A 20,668-nucleotide genomic window follows, 5' to 3' on the forward strand; every position below is an offset into this window, starting at 1 on the left:
TCATTCCATGGAGCAAAAGATTCAGTTGCTCTTCCACAACACCTGCATTTCTTTTTTTTTTTTTTTGTGAAGGTGCTTTTCTTTTTTTTTAAATAAATTTTATTTTTATATTCCCCATACAATTGCAATCCCCTTATTTTGACCACAATCCCTCCCCTCCCCTTTCCCCACCACCCATAGAGTGTCTCTGGTTCATAGTTTTTTGTTGATTTTGATTTTCACTTTCTTAAAGTTATTAATTTTCCTGGTCCCTTATTTAAGTTTTCTAGATTCCTGCTATGAGTGAGACTATCCAGTATTTTTCTTTCTGGCTTATTTCGCTGAGCATGATCCCTTCCAGCGCCATCTATGTTGCTGCAAATTGCATGTGTTTATCTTTTTTGAATGCTGAGTAATATTCCATGGTGTATATGTACCACATCTTCTTGATCCAATCATGTATTTTTGGGCATTTGGGTTGTTTCCAAAGCTTAGCTATTGTAAACAGTGCTGCTATAAATATAGGGGTGCAGGTGCTCTTTGGAATTGATGTTTCTATGTCCTTTGGGTAAATACCTAGGAGTGGAATTGCTGGATCATATGGAAGCTCTATGTTTAGTAGGTCAAGAAATCTCCACACAGCTCTCCATAGTGGTTGGACCAGTTTGCACTCCCACCAACAGTGCAACACCTGCATTTCTTATGAAGTATTTTTGTTTACTACCTTTTTATTTTCTGCCTGATTATTTTATGTGTGTGTGTATGTGTATATATACACATACCTTTACCTTTTCTGTCAGTATACATTATAATTTAAAAAAACAGTTTATACATAAGTATTTCTCAGATGCATAAATATTTTTCCCTAATTGGAGTGATGGACTTATCTTGAATACTTAGCTCTATGCAGACAGTTCCTAAATATATGTTAAATGACAAATTTTTCACACTCAAGTTTCTAACTTTGTGCTACTGCTACATATCTCATATTCTCATTCATTTCCCTTGCTTTGAGACTTTCTGTGCCCATGCTCTCCATTCCCTCCAATTAAAAGAATTGCTTGCCTATAATATAGAAAGTTCTAACATAGAAAGTTGACTCTTTTCAGTTGGAAATAGAACTTTAGGACTGAAAAGCATTTTCCAGCAATGTTAATCACAACTTTTAGATTACTGATGGTAATAAAATACATTTCATATGTCTGGGGTCTTGGGGCACAGGGTAAAATCCCCCACCCCTCTGGGTTCTTTTCAAGCTATGCAAGTAATCAGAACAGCATCAAATGGGTTAGCAAAGGAAAATCATTTTCACAGTATACAAGTAGAGATTTACATGGTTGTAAACTGTAGAGAAAAATGGAGCAGATCAGGAAGAGTTATCTTGTGTTGAAGGACCTAGGGCATCAAGGAGATGGGTGGGTGGGAGATTTCATATGACAAGGTGAGGATGACCTCTTTCTTATAGTAAAAGATTAGTCATAGTAAAGGATTAGCTTTTCAGAAAGGGTGGACATATTCATTAATAAACCTACACCTAGATGATATCCCCAAATTACATAAATTAAAAAAGAAGAAGCAGTGATTGCTTCTTCTCTTAAGAAATGGACAAACAACTCAAAAAAGAACAGAATTCTTAGGCTCTGGGACCTACTGAATTTAACATAAAAACATCTGAATTCTTCAGGTAACAGGATAGACTTCTGAGGATCACTGGGTCTTAAGTGGTCTTTAGTTTCCCATACCAAGGAGACACTCACTGGAAGAAGCCTATGGTAACTGACAATATTGAGAAAAACCTATTTGACCTTTTTTGAGGAGACTGACCCGACAGGGGGGGAAAAATCTGTCAACTATAGCTAAAATTATCAGTAGTAATGATCAATTAGTAATATCAATTAAGTAGTTTGAGCTCCCACTAAAGGCAAACTGGGAAAGAAGTAGTAAACCATCATTATTTTCAGAGGACATGATAATATGCATACAAAATCCTAAATATTCCACTGATAAACTATTAGAAACAAAGAATCAGTACAGTGAAGTGGCAAGCCTTAAAATTCAGTACACAGAAGTCTGTGTGTTCCTGTATGCAGACAATGAACTAGTAAAGAAAGAAACCAAGAAACGATTTACAGTTACATCAAAAAAGAATTAAGTACCTAGGAATTAACAAAGGTGAAGAATGGCTTCTACAATCAAAATTATAGAGACCACTTTTTTAATAAAGACAATTTTTTAAACACACAACAAAATGGAATGTTATTCCATGCTCATGGATTGGAGGAATCAACATTATTAAAATGGCCATTTGACCCAAAGTAATACACGTGTTTAATGCAAGTCCTCTCATAATTCTAATAGCTTTCTTCAAGGAAACAGAGCAAACATTACTGAAATTTGTGTGGAACCACAAAAGACCCCCAATAACCAAAGAAATTCTGGCAAAAATAGAATAATGGAGGTATTACTCTATACAACAAAGGTATTACCTATACAACAAAGTTATAGTACACAGGAGTACATTTTATTGAAGAATTCAATCAGGATGAAAATAGAAATTATTGGAATTTTTTATGTATACATGCTATTTTAATACCCATAATTTAATTACATTGTCTTTGTTTTTAGAGGATTTATTCTAAAGGATTACATTAGCAGATTCTGAGGGAATGAAACTGAGCAATTTTCAGAATCTAAAAGAACCTCAAATAACAACTTACAGTAGAGCTTGTCAGTCGAGAAATATTTGTACTAGCTTGAACTCCAACTATTATGTTAAAATGGTCTGACTCCTTTTAGACTTTAAGCACCTGGAAATTGATTCTGTCTAATATTTCCTCAAAGACTTTACATGTGCCTCTTTAGAAAAATTGGTGCTTTCTAACTGACTTTTTACTGACATCTAGAAATTCTTTATTTCTGTGTAGGGGGAGCCCATCACTTTCTGTGAGGAAAGTTTTGTAAAGCATCGCTCAAGTCTGATGAAACAGTTCTTGGAAACTGCAGTTAACCTCCAACTTTTTAAGCAGGTAAGAGTGGACCTCATCATTTTCTTCTTTAACAGATATTACAAAAATGTGTTGCATGTTTTTCTTACTATAAAATTATGTCTGAATCCTATGTAATATCTTTTCTAGAGTTTCAAAGTTTTTTTCCTTTTTGTAACCTTATGGCATGTCACTCCAAAATATGTAATAATAAATTTGCTATTAAAAAAATCCCTAATCAAGGGCATCCCTGGTGGCACAAGGGGTTAACGCAGCCTACAAGGCTGTCTGCAGCCACTGCAGCATGAGTTCGATCTCCAGCCAGGGAGCTACCCACATGGACAGCAGACCTCTCCTGACTCTCCCGCTGCTCCCCTCAGCAGTGTATTTCATTCAATCTGCCTTTTCTGTTCCCCATTCTGTGTCTGGTGAATCCTCTCAACCCCCACACCTCTGGCCTGTATCACAGTTTTTGTATGCATAAATAAATAAAATCTTAAAAAAAAAATCCCTAATCAAAAGTTGCTGAGCTGCTGGTGTGGAAGGATTTACATTGTGGAAGGATTTACATGCTCAATAGGAAAAGTAATATCACAGGACCTCCCTGGTGGCGCAGGCAGTTGAGTGCCGCGCTGTGAAGCTATCCACAGCCTCTGCAGTGAGGGTTTGATCCCGGGCCAGCAGGCGAGAATCCCACATGGCAAAGCAGATCTCTCCTGTCTCGCCCGCTGCTCCCCTCAGCAGCGTATTTCAGTCTGCCTGTTCTGTTTCCCACTCTGCCTTTGGTGAATCCTCTCACCCTCCCATGCATCTGGCCTGTACCACAGTTTTTGTATAAATAAATAAATTTAAAAAAAAAGAAAAAGTAATATCACTAGTTTTATGTGAAGAATCTGAGGAGTTATTTTGGCACAGTAGATTGATATGGTAAAGAAACCATATTTTTATAGTGCAGTCACAATATAGTCTAGTATATGAACATTCATAATTAGGTAACTTTTTAAGGTTTGTAAAACCTCATAAATATAAATTTAAAATTCATAAAAATTATAGTTATATGGTTTATCTTCACTTAGAAAATATAATCATCATCTCAAAAAGCAGTGGCTAAAATCAGAATCAGAACACTTATGCCCGGTTCTTTTTATCCCATAGTGTGATCATAGCAAGTCTCTTAGTTCACACTGCCTTAGTTTCTGTTTACATAATTTTAATTTATTTTAAATGAAATTTTTAAAAAATATTTTTATTGCATTAATATTGGTTTACATCATTGTTTCCATAATAGAAGTGTAAGACACCCCCTTCAGGCATAAATTAAATTTTTAACACTTGTTTCTTTATTCCACATGACAATTTTTAAGTGTAAGGTTAGCAGTGTGAATTCAACATTTAATGAAGACCTAAGTATGTTATATATAAACTGTACTGAAGTCTAGGATACAAAATGAATAAAATTTCAATTTTCCCCAAAAGACTGTTATGTCACTGATTATTCTCTATCTAGTTGATCTGTCCAACACTGAAAGTTTCCATCTGAAAATGGGGTCACCCATTACCATTAGACCTCCTAGCATACACAACTGAGTGAAAAGGAAAAAAAAAGAAAAAACAGTATAAAAATTTAGATAGTGAGACACCAAACTGACATTACTGGATAGAGACAAGTTTCTTAAGAGATAAATAACTTTGATTTTTATAATTAATAACTTGATATTCAAAACACACCCTGTATTACATATTTGCAATGCATATGAATCACAGAATGATTAGAATCTTGAATATAAAGACAAAAACTCTTGCATATTAGTAAAAAATGTGGGCCTTCCCCGTAGTGCAGTGGTTGAGCGCTGGGTTGCGAAGCTGCCCGCAGCCTCTGCAGCACCGGTTCAATCCCCAGCTGCCGGGTGAGGGTCCCACATGGCGTGCAGACCACCTGCTGCCCACTGCTCCCCTCAGCAGTGTATTTTGTCAGTCTGCCTGTTCTGTTCCCTCCTCTGGCTCTGGTGAATTCTCACACCCTCCCTGGCTTCTGACTGTACCCAGTGCTTGCATAAATAAATAAATAAATAAATAAATCCTTTAAAAAAATGTATGGAACGATTATGCAAAATACTCTAATAAACACATGCAAATAAAAACTTGAATGACAGTAAAGATAGACAATATAATTAACCTCATTTGTAATCAGAGAACAGCAAATAAAAAAACACAGTGATTTATCACCTCATAATCATCAGATTGGCTGTTTTAAAAACTTGAAAATCATGAGTTTTAGTAAAGCCATGGTGCAGAAGACCAAATTTTAACTATATGAAGGGTAAATTTACATGAGTTGTTTAGAATACACTTTGGCATGAGCACTTAATCGTGTGAATTTTTTATGACCTAATAATAACTGAATTGTTGACCAAAAATCATCTACCCAAATTGGTCATAATAGCAGAATTCTGCCAGTAATCTTAGACTACTCATCAATATTAAAATGAATAAATCACTATTTACGCAATAGAAATTATATAACAGGAAAATGAGTATAGCAAAACTGGAAATGAGTGAATTAAGTGACAGGAATGATAATGCTTTTTATGTAATGCCCAAAAACAGAAAAAATAAATAATGTATTATTTGGAGAAACATGCTAAAACCAGAAAGACAAAGAAAGGATAAACTAGAATTTCCGTCTTAAAAAGGAGACACCTTTTCAGAGGAAGGAGGGACATTCTAAGGAAGGGAATGTTCTGGTAGTTTGCTTTATCATTGTTATTTAAACTATTAGTTCTTTAAGTTATTGATATTTAAATTATGTAAGTATTATATAAAAGCATATTTTTAATGTTTCCAGATTAATCAATAATAGGCTGTGTTCTCATTGGTAGGTAATTTCTTAACCTCTTTAGGTCTCAGTGTCTGTATCTATAATATAAGTTAGACCAAAAGTTCACTAAGTTTTAGATACCTTTTGGCTCTAACATTCCTTGATATCATGAAATAAACACAGCTAAGACAGATGATAGTAGGTTCCATTTGGATAAATTCCTCTCTAGATAATGGATTTGGAAGAAATCCCAGAAACAGATTCTTAAATCCACAACTCTGACATCACCATCTTTGTTTAGCTAGCAGCTTTGCAAAGATTTTAGGCCATTATTTTTATGTCTTACCTTTATCTCACATTATACTTACACAATAATGGAAGTTATTTTCTGGTACATGTTGCTTATTATTATAGTCATCAGCTTTGAATTTTTTTCTGCATATTTTATTTTCCAGCTCCCTTGACTAAGGATCATGACTGAACTTTTGTGTCCATCCAGGAAGAGCCTAGTATAGAACTACAAATTTTGTAGGATCTTCATAAATCTAACCCCTGTTTTAGATCTTTTATTCTTCCCTCCAAAAAATAATTCATCTTGCCCATATTCTTAATTTGTCAGGGAGGAAAATGATCGGAAAGATTCAAATAGGAAAAACCTCTTCTAGAGTTCCTCCAAATCCCTTTCCTACCTTTTTTCAAAAAGTAATTTTAAGGTGCCTTTCTCAGAGTTTTCTATCCAACCAAATGCCCTCATGGTAGAAGAAAATACATGTTTATTTAAGAGGAATGGAGATGTGTCTTTTGGAGCCCACTGACTAGGATAACATTTCATGAGTCTTTGGTATTATTTGAAAACATTCATACATATTGTGCATTCCAGATCACAATAAAGCTATGATTATTTTAAACTGAAAGCATTTTAAATGAATTATTGGGTAATTTACCCTTCTCTTTACTTCATCATTAAGTAAAGTTTTTAATTACATACATCATATTCATATCATATTTGCTTTGAGTTCCTGGTCACTCCACTGTATGTCACCAGTGGTTTGCCTGCTCCCGCTGTTAGTAACATCAACTCTGGATTCCAACACTTTTGCATTGTACTCGAGGTCTACCACTTTCTTAAAATAAAACAGAAAGCAAGATGCTCAGTCATTCGCTAGACTTTAAATCCTTGCCTAGCTTTTTTTAATATAGTTTTAATATCCAAATATATTGAATATTCCTTCAAACTTTACATAAGGTAAAGTTGTGTGTATACTGTGCCATACTACTAGTATTAATTTCGTTTCCTGTCATTCTTCCATAGACTACTCAAAGATCAATCCTTATATTACCAGTCATTTTCCTTCCTCCATCTCTGTTCCCTTAGAATTGTGTTCATGTTTGACTTATAAAAGTTTTCCTATGACATGATTGTCATGCATCTGTTTTTCATATCTTCCTTCACCTAAGTTTTTCTTCTCATTACTATGTCTGCACTCTTTTCTTTGTGTCTGTATTGCTTTGAAAACATTGTTATCTACTTTTAAGAATTAAATCCACAACTGACATCACCATCTTTGTTTAGCTAGCAGCTTTGCAAAGATTTTAGGCCATTATTTTTATGTCTAGAGATTCAGAGCTATATAACCTGATTTCATGAAGTTGATATTTCTAATAAAGGGACTGGATTAGCAAACAATAAATAAATAAGGGAAAATATCAAGAAGTGATAAGTTCAGAGCATATGAGATATAGGTTGGATAATCAGGAAGGCCGCACTGAAAAGGTGATGTAAATCTAAATAAGGAAACAGTTTTGAGAATATCAAAGAAGGAACATCATTTTAGGTAAAGGGAATTGCTCTTGTAAAGATGTTTAGGAGGTAGAGAAATTTGCATGTGCTAGGAATGGAATTAAAATAGCACTGGGCAAGGAAATAAGTTGTATCAGATAAGGTTAGAGGGGCAGGAAAGGGTCAAATCACACATGGCTTTGAAGGCATTAGAGTTTATATTTCATTGTAAATGAAACAACCTGCTATTGGGAAGTTTTAGCCATGGAGTGACTGGATTTGATTTATATTTATAAAGATTGCCTAGATTACTCTGTGAAAATGTATTAGAGGAGAGACAGGTGGCAACTGTTCAGGAGAAAACTGATGGTGGCCTGGAATAGAGTGGTAATAGAAGAGATAGAGTGAAACAGAGAAGACAGAATTTATTGACATTTGGGAGGCAGAATTGCCAACTCTTGCACATAGATTAGAGAGAGTAGATAGAAATATGAAACCAAGTATATGATCATTTCTATGTTTTTATATTGGCATGTATAGTAATACTTTTAAATTTATCTGTCAGTTTTCTCTATAGATTATGAACTTTTCCAGTACTAAAATGACATGTAATTCAGTTCTGTATATCTAGTTTCTTGTATTGTCACTGCTGGGTGCTAAATAAATTTTAATAAAGTTTCTTTATAGCATATTTTTATTACTACATATAGTGATTTGAATACTAAAATATTTCCATAATACAGTGATAATAGTCATAAATTATATATAACAGTGCTGAGATTAAGGAGATAGAGTTCTGTTTCAAGAAAGTATTATGACTTTTATTATGACCAAAGAAGAGTAAATAATAGCATTATAATAATAATCCTCAAGATGATCCATCTCTAATGAAATCACCATTCCATTTTGCAAACATGTTACTGGTTCCATCAGATTTTACTTATATAAGTAACATCCTTTTGTGGTTATAATTACAAAACCTATATATCAGTTTTTTAACTTACCAGGAAATTATATTAAGATTCCTTTTAAGAGTCTCTTATGGAACTTGGACAACTAATTATTGTTATTGCAAGGAAATAAATGAAAATTTATTATTTAATCAAATGCATTCTGTAGTAGTTTTGGATGAGGTAGTTCATGCCCAACTAATCTTTGGACCTTCTTTGAAGAAATACTAACACCATGACACATAGCCATACATTTAGTAGCTATGATACATATTGATTTTTTTCCCTAAAAGCATTTGATAAAATGCCACATCATAGATTCATAAATAGATTATGGTCTTGGACTATGAGGCAAATAGGGTGATAATTAGCTAATTTGATGATATGAAAATTGTTTTCTGATACATTGAGTACTTGATTTCAGATCCTAATTTTATATGTATGTGTGTGTGTATGTGTGTGTGTTGTTATTTACACACATTGTATTTTAATTTTAAAGGCCTAATTGGAAATTTATCAGATAATAGTAAAATACTGTAGATGGTAATCTATTTATTAAACAAACATTTATTTGGCACCTACTATGTGGAAGTCTATTTGTTGGATGATGAGTAGTGTTTTTACACTTATCATAGATTTTTAAAAGGTTAAGAATATGTTTCCTCAAAATATTAGTTTTAAACACAAACTTTATAACTTTATAAGGAGAAAATCCTGTAGATACCACCTTACCCAGGTGACAAAAGTTAGCATCACCAGTAGTAGTAAGATAAATTGACATTATATACATGCTGATAAGATTCACTGAGAAAGGTCCAGTCACACCTGTGGAATTCTTGACAAAAATACATATCCTCAATATAGTCATGAGAATAAATCACACAAATTCTAATTTGCCTAAGCTAAAACATCAGCAGTAATCTTTTCTCATGCCACCACTGCCAACATTTTTTTTCATCCAGTTTCCAGTTGATTTTTATGTTCTGTTGATTTTGCCTTCTAAATTCTTTCTTTTTTAAAGATTTGTTTATTTATGCATATAAGAACTGGGGTGTAGACTAGAGGTACGGGATGTATCATCAGAGTATCATCAGAGTATCATCAGAGACAGAGTGGGGTGCAGAACAGGCAGATCTACTGAAATACACTGCTGAGGGGAGCAGCAAGTGAGACAGGAGAGGTCTGCTATGCCATGTGGGTTGCTTCTTGGCAGTTCAGGGATTGAACTCATGCTGCAGTGGCTGATGATTACTTGATAGCACTGCCTTTAACCTCTGCATCACCAGAGAGGCACTGCCTTCTAAATTTTCTAATTTTAGTAGTAATAACTTATGTTGGGTAAGTGGTTTTATATTCTTTCATTTAGTCCCCCTTTTAACCAATCTCCTATTCTGCTTTAAGAGTGTTCTTTCTGAAAAGCAGATCTTACGTCTTTCCCATTATAGTTAGGATGAAGTTCAAACCTAAACCTCGGAACACAAAGTTTTTTCCCCCACGAAGTTTTTAATTTTCCAGCTTCTTTCTCTCTAATATTTTCTTTAAAACTTCTCAGATATGCTTGCTATAGCCATGATGAACTATCTGCTATTAGTTCTCTGAAAATGGTTTCTTGTCCTTAGCATCTAAACCTGGATTTTAATAGTAGTGAGAAAATCAATGACATCAATTATAAATACATAAAAATAACATTTATTGGATACTGATGTAGCTGGGTACTGTTTGAATGCTTTTCTAATGTTCAATTTTTAGAATAATCACTTAATACTTTAAATAAACATTATAAATACATTAAATACTTTAAAATTTAAATACTTTATAAGTGTAACTTTTCATATTATAAATCTAAATTTCATATTATAAAACTAAATTATGTGCTGAAAGTTTATTTAGTAGCTATACATGGTAGCTCTCCCACGACTTGGATCCAAGGAACCATTAAGATTTCTCAAGAAAAATATGAATAAATGAATGAATAAATATAATGTGCTTTTTCCTTCTTGTCTTCTGTGGTTTCAATACTTTCTCTCCATTTTACATGACCTACCAATCATTCTTTAAGACTCAGTTCAGATACTCCTTTTCTACTTCTTTTAGCATTTTGGGTTTGTATTGTATAATAATTGCATGTTTGACTCCTTCTTGAGTAGTAAGCTTGATAAGAATGAAACACCTTTCTTAAAGTGTTTTTTATGCTAATGTCTAATATACAGTGGGAACTTAATATTATTAAGTAAAAAACTGCAGAGTGACTCCTTAACACAAGGAATAAGCATGAAAATGGTTGGACAGTTTTGGTACATGAAAAGCTTTTAAAATTGTGTATGTAGAACTCATTTAGGGATAATCTGAAAATTGTGGGAAGCAAAAGTTATTGTGATTTAAGTTGAGTGGTATCTATAATTTTAAACCTGGAGAAACAGAATGGCGTAGTATGTAGAAGTGGAAATTCTTTGAGGTCCAGAGCATTATCTGAATTTTGTGCCATGTGTGACCACTTTCTCTGTCATAATAAGATGCTGGATAAAAGGAGTGGGTCAAAAGCCAAATATTTCCTTTTTGTGTTAGGTAGAGATTTTGGAAAACTTTAGTAACTAGCTTTTAACATAACATTTTTAATATAAATTTCTACATTTTCCTATTAATGATTTTTAAAAGGAGCATGATATTTATGGTACATCATCTGTGACTAGGATCAGTACATGCATTACTAGTAATTAAGTTTCAAGAGTTTTGAAGTATTAAGAAACATTTGGCATTTGAATGGATGTAAGATGTAATTAAATCAAACACATTTCATAAAATAAAAGAAAAGAATAAAAATAAGATGTGGCATAGAGAAGATATGGAAAGATACTAGCTAAAAGAAGGAATGCACAAGGAGAGATTATAAATCAGGATAATACATTTTTAAAAAAACATTCATTTCTAATTACAAGTAATATCTTAAACAGTGTTTCTCAAGTGTTTTCTGAAACTACCCACATCAGTTACATGGAAAGCCTGTAAAGATGGATCTTTTGAGTCTCACCTTCAAAGTTTCTGATTCAGGAGTGCTGAATTAAAGCCCAAGAATCTTTGTGATTAATGAAATACCATTCAGATATACACACTAAATTTTAGAAACACCCATTTAAGTTTACTTTATTCATTTTCTCATTTAGCAGTATGATTCGAGTGTTTACTGTATACCAGACAGTATTCTGGGTGCTAGGAGATATTTAAAAAGCAAGCTAAAAAGAATTTCTGACTTTGTGAATTTTTTATTTCTAGTGGAAAGGGGAAGGACGATAGTGTAAAATGTTCAGAGATGATCGTGCTAGGGAAAAGTATATGGAACGGAAAAAGGAGACTACCAGAGGTCAGCGGGAAAGTACATTTAATATAGTATAGTTGGTGTAAGTTTCCTAGTGATATTGCCTTTGAACCACACAGCCTGTAGGATGGTCAAAGCAAAGTGAAAGAGGATTTACAAGGCTATTGCTGCAACCTAAGTGAAAAGTAATGGCAGTTTGGAACTGATTGGTGTAAAGTATGATGCAACTGGTCAGATTATGACTCTATTTTGAAGATAAAAATCAATGGTTGTTCTAAAAGATTTAATATTAAATGTGAGAGAAAGAGAAGTCATAGATGACCCATTGATTTCTGATCTGAGAAAAAGGTGGGCTATAGTTGTAATTTAATTGAAATGGGGAAGACTATGGATAGGAGAGATTTTGGTCAGAACAAAAGTGCAATTTAGAACAAAATAAGTTTCAGATGCCTACTAGATAGTCAAAAAGGGCAAAATTGGATGTGTATAGATTAGTGAGCAGAGGAGAAATTTGGGCTGGAAATATAAATTTGGACTCATCAGTACTTAAAGCTATTGTAATGGTCATCAGCTGAGATTACCAAAGGAGTGTGTGTAAATGGAAATGACATATAAATAAAAAGAATTCCAGGAACTGGAAAGTAACAGTAGGTAACAGTGAAAGAAGATAAAAAGTTAAATAGGAGAGTCTGAAGGTGACCAGTAGAGAGAAATCAAGACAGTAACCAAGTAGAGAAAAGAATACCAAAGAGGGAGGGATCAGTTCTATGGACTGTTCCTCACATGTTAATTAAAATAAGACTAGGAATTGACCACTGTATTTAGTAATGTGAAGGTACGATCACTTCAGTGTTGGAGTGGTGAGGAGAGTGCATGTAGACAAAGACACAAAATTGAAGACACAAAATAGAAATGCAATAAGTTCGATCCCCATCACCTTCAGGAGACAATCCCCAGCCAGGGAGTTAACTCACATATAGTGCAGCAGACCTCTCCTGTCTCATCTGCTGCTCCCCTTAGCAGAGTATTTCAGTAAATCCACCTGTTTTGTTCTCCACTCTGTTTCTGGTGAATCCTCACCTCCCCCATCCCACATCTCTTGCCTACACCCCATTTCTTCTACACAAAGAAATAGAAAACTGTTTTGGGGAAAAATTGTTAAAAGAGTGATTTTTGTGAGGACCCCAGAAGACAGAAAGCAGTCTGTGGGAGGAGTTGGAAAAATTAGGTAAATGTAATGTTTAGCACATGTAGAATTTCTCTTCCAGTTGCTTCATTATTATTTTTTTTGTTCCCAGCAAAATTAGGAAGCAAGGCCATCGGCTCAGAGAGAATGGGTGAGGTGGTTTGGACATTTAAGGCTAGAGGAGATGTGAAATAGATGGGAACTAATATGAATCAGAGAAAAACAGAGTTGTTTGGCATCATTTAGAGTGTATTTGAGATTGCATCTTTCGAATTTAAAGTGAAAATAAATAACCATGATCAATTGTTTTTCCATAGATATCTAGAGCTTGGTATAGACCTTCTGACTACGTACTTGTTCCTGCTTCAGTGCATTATTTATGTGGGCACATCTCTCTGCTAGAATCTTCTTCCTCCTTAAAATACATGGCTTATTTCCTCATTGCTTTTGAATCTTGGCTTGAATATTGTCTTCACCATGAGCTCTACCATGACCATGCTTTTTAAAATTGAAAGCTCCTTGCTTACACATTTCCTTTATTCTGTAACACTCATCACCCTGTAACATACTACATAATTTATTGCATTTCTTTTTTCATGTTATCTCCCCTACCCTCTACAGTAAATGTTTATGTTTAAGTATCACGAGGGCTTGAATTTTGTCTCTTTGTTTCTGTCTTCCATTTCAAGAATATGGGAAAAAAACCTGGAATAGTGACCAGTCAGATGTTCATTGAATGATGAAATTCTTTGGTCTGGTGGTCATGAAGTCCAGCAGACTCAAATCTTTGGCAGATTACCTAATGTCTAGTAGATATATCTTGAAGATACTGTTATATTCCATTCATGCTGTTTTGAGTTATTATTTCTAATAATAAATTGCTTTGAATAGACTTCATGTAATCTTCAAAGTATTTTCCTGTTCATATGACTGTGGTAGTCTAGTTTAGTATATTTATAGGCATATGTTTACCTAATCTTTGAAATGGCATAAAATTACAATTTATTTCTATTCCTTCACACATATTTAAGTCTCTTGATTTAAGTTCTAAACTAACCTACCTTATTCCCACTTGTTATAGTAGCTTGTGTTTATATATAGCTACTAATTAAATGCTTTTTATTTAGCAGGGGTCTACAAATATCTGTAGATTTAATTTATTGTAACACTGTAGTGTAGTATTTGCTAACCGGTCAAGGTTTATTTCACATTCATAAGAAGAAATATTTAAATTTGACTACTTATTTTAGCCCAAAGCATTATGTTGAAGGGAATTTTAAAAAATCCTTAAGAAATTAATATATTTTAAAAGCATTTTTAATTATATTTTTTCTTTAAATTTACAAATAAATCATTTACAAATATTTCTTCTGTAGCTCTCAAGAATTAGTTATCCATGTGCCAAAGAAGGGTTTCTAATTTGAAATAAATTTTTGAGATATGGTAATTTTTCCTCCAGGTTGATAAAGTAATTTGGGCTTGTAGATTTGTTTATTTTGTTGCTTCAGTGCTTCTGCTGCTTTATTTCAGTAACAAGGCTGTCTGTTAGCATTAAGAACAGCACTCCATCTTCCTTCTCCCCCCCTGCTCGATAAAGAATTGCTCATTCCCTGCTCATTCCTTTTTTTTTAAAGCAAGTATCTTTTTAAAATAATTAAAGAATCTTGAAATTTAATTATTGTCATCCTCAGAGTTTTGATGGATTTATTACAATTAAATGTAACATATGTCCAGACCACTAACAAGATTAGAATACTTGTTTTTGGATTTTTAAGTAAAATGTCAGAAATTCACTGACTGGTAAAGAATTAAACTGTGAAAAGCAGTTTATCTCTTAAAATAAAGATACATTCTTACTGGTCTACTAACAATACACTCCGGTTTAATCTGTGTATCTTATTAGAATATATTCTTATATTTATGTAAAGAAACTTACCATCAAGTATATTGTTCATATTTTATTGTGTTTTTAAACAACAATTTTATGTCTAATTGTGACTTTTGCAATTGAAATGGTGAATGTTAATTTTCATTTAATTGTTGCTTACTGAAATGCATTTATCACAGATAATGTCTTTAAGTTGACTCAGTTTCTATTAAAATGGTTATTTGAAGATTAAAATGCTTTGAGAAATGCTTTGAATATCAAAAAGAATAGCAGGAAAGAGTTTTGCTGCTTAAAATAAATTTGTCTTATAATAACCTGCCACACTACTTTAATACCATGTAATATGGGTTAGCAAAATTCAGTTCTTATAATCATGGGTGATTTAAAGGGATAATATAATTGATCTTGAGAAACTAATTCATTTAAATTAATCTATTTTTAATCTAAAATACAGTTATGGAATCCATATTATGGAATTATATCCATCAAATATTTTGAAACTTTAAATTTTGGTATTTATGTTTTGGTTATTTAGCATGCTTACTTTTAGTTTTTTTATTTTTAATTTTGTGATTAAAAAGCAAAATATTAAGATTTATAAAAAGGCATCATTATAAAGCAAACTCAAAATCTACCAGCAACCTAATTTCTTGTTAAATCTGTAGCATGGCCATTGATTTTAACAGTGTTCCTTGTCATTACTTTTAGTATCAAACTATTTTTCCCAAAACTCTTCCAGTTACCTAAAGATATGTGTTATTGAAGGTAATGATTATTCAGGGTATAGGTTATAACACCCAGGGAGTCATAGCTTTCCCAACAGAGAATTTTTTAGTTCACAATGATTACCTTGCAACAGTAGCTAAAAATAGCCTTATCTTTTTTTACTTGCTATGAAATGCTGCAGAATTATTAGAATGGCATAACCATGAACCAGCTCTCACTTAGGGGAAAAAATAACTGTTATTGAATCAAAAATAGAAAAAGGGAGTGTAAAGATCTGTTACCTGCAGCATTTCTCTCCTTGAGGAATTTATTTTCAATTAATTCATGATTGTTGGGCCTCCCCAGTGGCACAGTGGGTTTAGTGCGGTGCTGTGAAGCTGTCCACAGCCTCTTCAGTGTAGGTTCGATTCCCGGCAGACCAGGGAGAAACCCACATGGCAAGGCAGATCTCTCTTGCCTCTCCCGCTTCTCCCCTCTGTGGTGTCCTCAGTCTGTCTGCCTGTTTTGCTCCCCACTCTGTCTCTGGTGAATTCTCTCATGCTCCTGCATCTCTGACCTCTACCCCAGTTCTTGTATAAATAAAAATAAATCTTTAAAAAAAATTCACGATTGTTGGTATTTGTATGTGTGCTTATGTGATGTATATGTGTATGTGCATAAAATCAACCTTTTAAGTATAAGCATTTTCATTAATTGTGTATGTTGATTAAGTGGGTAATTGTCATTGACAGGATTGTTTGCAAAGTCAGTGATAACATGTGGCATTTTACCCAGTGATTAATTTCTGTTGGCCCAAATCACTAGTAACCAAAGCAGTTACTCATGCCCAAAAATGCTTCATCAGTAAATAGTTTGGGAATTTATCTCTTTTTAGAGTTGAGCTCCACTCAAACGAAAATGGAAGGATTATTTCCAGTAAACACAAAAATGAAAACCTTTTAAAAAGTCTAGTAGTCTTAATCTTTTAAAGCAAATAAGTCCTTTAAAAGGATGTGTTACTTTCTTGTATTTGTCAGTAATATATTACTTTAAATTTACCATTTTGCTTTCACCTTATTTTTTTTTCCAAAATGATACTTAGTCTATCAAATTTGATCCCTTTAGTGTGATTTAAATGCTATGTTGAAAATGTATACAAGTCAAATTTTGAAGCATTTTAGATGGCTTTATTTTCAAATTAACCATTTAGTATATGTAGTAAAGACCCCAGTATTTTGTTACTACCTTATATTTTAAGATAGAATGACATGAATAATTCTGTTTATTTTAATTATTAAAGTTCAAAACCATGTAAAATATGTGACCTTCATATTGTTTCAATATGCTTTAATCTTTCAACAAATGTTTATTATTTTTAAATTATACATCAGGTGCTTTGCCAGGTATTGAAAATGCATACATGAGAAAGACAGTGATCCTTCAATCAGAGAGCTAAGAAATTGATAGAGATGGAAAAGGTGGTGACAATGGAGAAGGTGAACTTATTGACATTTAACCTGTAGCTGCAATATTGGCACTTCATATTATTTTAATTAACTCTGACAAAATGCTGTAAGGTATTTATATTATTCCTACTTTAAAGGTGGTGAAACAAAGCCCCAGAGATGTCCAAGATCATAAAGTAGCATAGTTGAGATGCAGTTCTTTCATACTCCAAATTCCATATTCATTTCCAATTATGCTATAGGAAACATCTTATATAACAAGCAGGATGAGGATATAAAAATTAGCAATATATAGTCCCTCCCCTCAGAGTTCTAATTTTTATGAAAGCAACTCATATCCCCCCCCCCCAAAAAAAAAAAGAGAGAAAAAATCTGTGACTGTAGTGACTGTATCCGATATCGTTTTTGGTTATGTCAATTTAAGACTATCTTACTGCCATTTTGGTCAAAACCATTTCAGGGTAATAAAAAAAGTAGTTATACCACATTTTAAACAGTAATCTGTTGATTCACTTGCCATTCTTTCTTAATTTAGCCTGTGAGAGATTTCTGTATCAGAGTCTTATAATTTATGCTAAATTAGTGTTATTGATTCTCCTGAGGAATACTATATTGCCTTATACAACTCCTCTTATTTTTGTCCACTGAATATTCAAATAGAAAGGTGAGGTCGAACAAATTTTTAAAGTCAAAAAATAGTACCTAAATTTTAAACTTCCAGGGTGAAACAATTGTGGCTGGGCAGGAGTAATTCCAGGATGAAAGTGAACATTTTGTGTTAACCACCAAGTCTTAAAGTTTACCTTTCAGTGATCATTGAAATCTTTCTTATATTATTCTTTGCCTTTTATGGAAAGGAGTCTTAAAGTCACTTCACCTTCAATATTATTGGAGAAAACTTATACATAAGATTTTTCATGATCCTAAGAGATACTAATTTCAAATGCCACAGATCAACAAAAGCAAAAGTAACCTAGTACTAATAATACATAGGTATGCAAAAGACATCATTGTTTTACACCCGGGGTGGTCAGCATAATAATTACCTATAGTATCAATGCCCCTAAGATCCTGATTTTTATATATATATATAGATTCATATATATATGAATATATGAATATATATATATGAATCAGGGTAGATATGGGGCAGGACAGGTGATGGAAAATATTCTTCTCAGGTATATGCATTTTGAAGAGTATCTCCATAATTTTTGATAGTGTCTGTTTCCCACTCCAGTCTCTTAATACCCCTGAAATATAATAAAATAATTTTATACAAGTCAGTCATTATGTGTTTAAACTAAAATTATAATCATATTTCTGATCATTTAAAACAAACGGTATGCCATGAATTTAAAAAGTTGTATTTATTGGGCCTCCCCGGTGGCACAGCGGTTGAGCTCTGGGTTGCGAAGCTTCCCGCAACCTCTGAAGCACCGGTTCCATCCCCGGCTGCTCCCCGGCCACCGGAGGCGGGTCCCATATGGTGCACAGACCTCTCCTGCCGCCCACATGGCGCACAGACCTCTCCAGCCGCCCGCTGCTCCCCTCAGCAGTGTACTTCGGTCCTGCTGCCTGCTCTGCTCCCCGCTCTGGCTCTGGTGAATTCTCTCACCCTCCCGCGCTTCTGACTGTACCCAGTGCTTGTATAAATAAATAAATAAATCTTAAAAAAAAAAAGTTGTATTTATTGTGAAATGTTTTATTTTACTAGATGAAATTAATCTTAAAAATGGCAATTCCTACCATTTCTTGGATGTTTACTGTGTTAGAGACTGTGCTCAGCACATAATCTATGTTCATCTTGAAGTCTACTGTAATTCTTGAGGGAGACACTGAGAAAACCAGAGCCAATGAAGGAGGACACAGCCCCATGGGCAAAAGATGTGGCAAGGCATCAGTGCCTTGTTGTAAATCCCACTGCAGACCATGTATATTGAACCACCTTTCCAGTGCCTGTGATGTTTATTACTGCACTTTTCTCCTTTTTGTTAATGAAGTTAAAGTCTTCACTGTACTTTTGTAACTTAACTAGTTGATGTCTTTTAAGCAGTAGCCCTTTCATTTAGTTGAGAATACTATTGTCATGTATATATGTATTTGTGTATCTACATGTATATGTATAATTTATATTCATGAGAGTCTGATATTATTTTGATATAAGTAAAAATGCATGAACTAAATGGAAATTAATATTTCACATTTTCATATTTCAGTTTATCGATGGTCGACTGGCAAAACTAAATGCAGGAAAGGGTTTCTCTGATGTATTTGAGGAAGAAATAACTTCAGGTGGCTTTTGTGGAGGTAAAGACTAGTAATAGTATGATTATCCATTTTCTGAATACCAATTTGAATTTTGCAGTTGTTTGTATATAATCTACTTGATAAATAATTTTTTCCTAAACATAAAATGTTTTAGATACATTTTTTAATCTTATCATAGCTATAGTATTATCTCATTTTGCCTAATACCAGTTGTTTAAACTGCTGCAGTGGTCTCAGGAAGTAGTTGTTCCCTTGCATATCTCTTAATATAACTAGAAATAGATATCACATGATAGCAATTAGTTTAGCTTCCTGTCTTCCAACCTGACTAGTTTTCTCCATTAGAAAAATACTAGTGATGGCTACAACTGAAGAAGAAATGAAAGAAATAAGATTGATTGAAATGGTAGATTATAATATAATCCAGAAAGAAAGGTTTAAATACCACATCTGTTTTTACATTTTTAAGTAAGTGCATTATTATATAGAGATATTGCCTTCGTTTGCTTTTGAGACCACTACAGTTTTAGGGCAAGATTTTACCATCCCATTGCTTTCCCTTGTCAGTGTAAAAAGCACTTACTTAAGGCAACAGAAGGAGTCATAATTTTTGTTTCTGTGAAACATCAGCTAGGTGATATTTCATTTTTATTTACTAAAATTAACTTCTTAAGATTTAAATACCCAGTGTTATAATTATCCAAGGAGTTAATGACTTACAAACTGAAAGTTTACACATGATTGCTCCAGTAGTTAATCCGGACACTGCAGAGAATTTTGTTTGAGTCCTTGAAATGTCCTCTTGTTCAGCCAGTATTTGCTGAGTATTTACTATGTACTTGGCACTGTTTTGGATACAGGGTGAATTAAACAAGCAAAAATCTCTGGTATGTTCATTCTTTCTCAGTATAATAATTTTTTTCCATTTATCTATAGATTTAATTTAGAAAAATGTCTTTAGTCTGTGCATGAACAAATAAATGCTAAATTTGAGAAATAAAACATGAAAAGGCAAGTCTACTACTAATAGTATTACATCTACAAATATCACAAAATTTAATTCTTAAATACTTATTTTTTTACACAGTAAAAATATATGATTTGGTCCTTAAAGGAGGTATAAATGAACTAAACAGTTATGGATTGGACCTTCATGTGATGCAAGTTTGTCATTTCATTGAAAGCATTTAGCTTTGGAAAAATCTTAATTTACTTGACTCAGCAAGTAAGCTGAATATGGAATCATTCAGCTCCTTTCTTTCCTCAGCTCATGGATAAAAATTTAGCTTCAATGGAACTTTTATGTTAAAATAAGGCTTTTTTATGTT

The 20,668-nt window shown here is 33.3% G+C and overlaps 1 protein-coding gene across 1 annotated transcript in view; it reads left to right on the forward strand.

Annotated features, from left to right (window-relative positions):
* Positions 1-19,390, forward strand: part of DENND1B (DENN domain containing 1B) — a gene marked incomplete at both ends in the record, with an annotated part of 177,148 nt that extends 157,758 nt beyond the window's left edge. The window contains 2 exons of the mRNA XM_084246072.1: positions 2,904-3,005; positions 19,289-19,390. Of these exons, the coding sequence (XP_084102198.1) occupies positions 2,904-3,005; positions 19,289-19,390 (204 nt within the window). The remainder of the gene's footprint in view (positions 1-2,903; positions 3,006-19,288) is intronic.
* Between the last annotated feature and the right edge of the window lie 1,278 nt (positions 19,391-20,668).

Source organism: Talpa europaea (assembly GCF_964194135.1).
Source record: "Talpa europaea genome assembly, chromosome: 10".
Taxonomy (NCBI): domain Eukaryota; kingdom Metazoa; phylum Chordata; class Mammalia; order Eulipotyphla; family Talpidae; genus Talpa; species Talpa europaea.